At 33.4% G+C, this 2500-nt stretch overlaps 1 protein-coding gene across 1 annotated transcript in view; it reads left to right on the forward strand.

Annotated features, from left to right (window-relative positions):
• Positions 1–1345, forward strand: part of LOC136064661 (maturase K-like) — a 1349-nt gene extending 4 nt beyond the window's left edge. The window contains 3 exon segments of the mRNA XM_065766650.1: positions 1–257; positions 260–1120; positions 1123–1345. The exon segment at positions 1–257 is cut by the window's left edge and continues 4 nt beyond it. Of these exon segments, the coding sequence (XP_065622722.1) occupies positions 119–257; positions 260–1120; positions 1123–1313 (1191 nt within the window). The 5' untranslated portion in view covers positions 1–118 and the 3' untranslated portion in view covers positions 1314–1345.
• Positions 1346–2500: the final 1155 nt, after the last annotated feature.

Raw genomic sequence — 2500 nt, forward strand, 5'->3', positions numbered from 1 at the left:
TATCTGGTTCTGGGATATATATCTATTTATTTCTTACTATAATATCCTGTTTTGACTGTATCGTACTATGTGTCATTTAATAACCCAAAAGAACTCCCTTATCCCCATCTAATTTTAAATGGAGGAATTTCAAGGATATTTAGAACTCGATAGATTTAGGCAACGTGACTTCCTATACCCACTTATCTTTCGAGAATATAGTTATGCACTTGCTCATGGTCATGGTTTAAATAGATACATGTTGTTGGAAAATATAGGTCTAGTTTACTGATTGTAAAACGCTTAATTACTACAATGTATCAACATAATTATTTGATAATTTCTGCTAATGATTCTAAACAAAATCCATTTTTTGGGTACAACAAGAATTTGCATTCTAAAATTCTATCAGAAGGATTTGCAATCATTGTGGAAATTCCATTTTATCTACGATTAATATCTTCTTTAGAAGGGGTAGAAATCGTAAGATTTTACAATTTACGATCCATTCATTCAATATTTCCCTTTTTAGAGGAAAAGTTCCCACATTTAAATTATTTGGCGGATATACTAATACCCTACCCTGCCCATCTGGAAATATTGGTTCAAACCCTTCGTTACCAGGTAAAAGATGCTTCTTATTTGCATTTATTGCGGTTCTTTCTTCATGAGTATTCTAATTGTAACAGTCTTATTATTACAAATAAATCTATTTCCATTTTTTCAAAAAGTAATCCGAGATTCTTTTTATTCCTATATAATTCTTATCTATGTGAATACGAATCCATCTTCCTTTTTCTCCGTAACCAATCTTCTCATTTACGATTAACATCTTCTGGAGTCCTTTTTGAATGACTCTGTTTATATAGAAAAATAGAACATTTTGCCGAAGTCTTTGCTAATGATTTTCCGGTCATCCCATGCTTTCTCAAGGATCCTTTCATGCATTATGTTAGATATCAAGGAAAATCAATTCTGGCTTCCAAAGACACACCTCTTCTAATGAATAAATGGAAATCTTACCTTGCCAATTTATGGCAATGTCATTTTGATGGATGGTCTCACGCGGCAAGTATCCGTATAAACCAATTATCCAAGCATTCCCTTGATTTTTTGAGTTACTTTTCAAGTGTTCGACGAAATCTGCAGTGGTGCGGAATCAAATGCTAGAAAATTCATTTCTACTAAATAATGCTCCCAATAAATTCGATACAATAGTTCCAATTATTCCTCTGATTGGATCATTGGCTAAAGCAAAATTTTGTAACGCAGTAGGGCATCCAATTAGTAAGCTGACTCGGGCCGATTTATCGGATTTTGAGATTATCAATTGATTTTTGCATATATGAAGAAATCTTTCTCATTATTACAGCGGATCCTCATAAAAAAAGAATATGTATGAATAAAATATATACTTCGGCTTTCTTGTGTTAAAACTTTGGCCCGTAAACACAAAAATACTGCACACGCTTTTTTAAAAAGAGTGGATTTGGAATTCTTCCAAGAATTCTTTACCGAGGAAGGGGGGTTATTTCTTTGATCTTCCCAAGAGCTTCCTTTGCTTTGCGAAGGTTATATAGCGGGCGAGTTTGGTATTTGGATATTATTTTCATCAATGGTCTGTCCAATCACGAATGATTGGTTATGAGACCTTGGAAATGGTACTTATTCTTAAATGAATGAAGAGATAACAAAAAATTCATTCATTTCTATTATGAAATGTTTATGCAGTAAGAGTAGAGTTGATCGACTAAGTATTCGACTTTCTTGTTAGAGTCCCCTCTAGGAAATGCACTGAGTGTTAAATGTATACATAGGGAAAGCCATGTGCGATGAAAGATGCAAGCATGGCTTGGGGAGGGATTTTTTACCTACTTTTAACAAGTAAATTATCTACTCCATTCGACTAGTTCCGAGTTCAAGTCCCGGGCAACCCATTCGAATATCTAAATTATATGTATGTAAATCCGAATTCTATTTTTTTTTTTTTTTTTGAAATGAATGAAATGAGTTAAAAAAATCTGATGAATCCAGCTAGATAATATAGATCGATCGATTTTGATATCGGTTGACACAGGTATATAAGTCATGTTATACTGTTGAATAAACAAGCCTTCAATTATCTATTTCTATTTATAGAGAATCGTGAGATTGGGAGTCCCTGATGATTAATGATTAAATAAACCAAGATTTTACCATGACTGCAATCTTAGAGAGACGCGAAAGCGAAAGCCTGTAGTAGGTATCTGGTTCACCGCTTTAGGTATCAGCACTATGGCTTTCAACTTAAATGGTTTCAATTTCAACCAATCTATAGTTGATAGTCAAGGTCGTGTAATTAATACCTGGGCTGATATTATTAAACGTGCTAACCTTGGTATGGAAGTTATGCATGAACGTAATGCTCATAATTTCCCTCTAGACTTAGCTTTTGTCGAAGCTCCATCTACAAATGGATAAGACTTAGGTCTTAGTATATATGAGTTATTGAAAATAAATAAGAAAGGAGCAATAATCAACT

Source organism: Quercus suber, unplaced genomic scaffold, assembly GCF_002906115.3.
Source record: "Quercus suber isolate HL8 unplaced genomic scaffold, Cork oak 2.0 scaffold_728, whole genome shotgun sequence".
Classification (NCBI taxonomy): Eukaryota; Viridiplantae; Streptophyta; class Magnoliopsida; order Fagales; family Fagaceae; genus Quercus; species Quercus suber.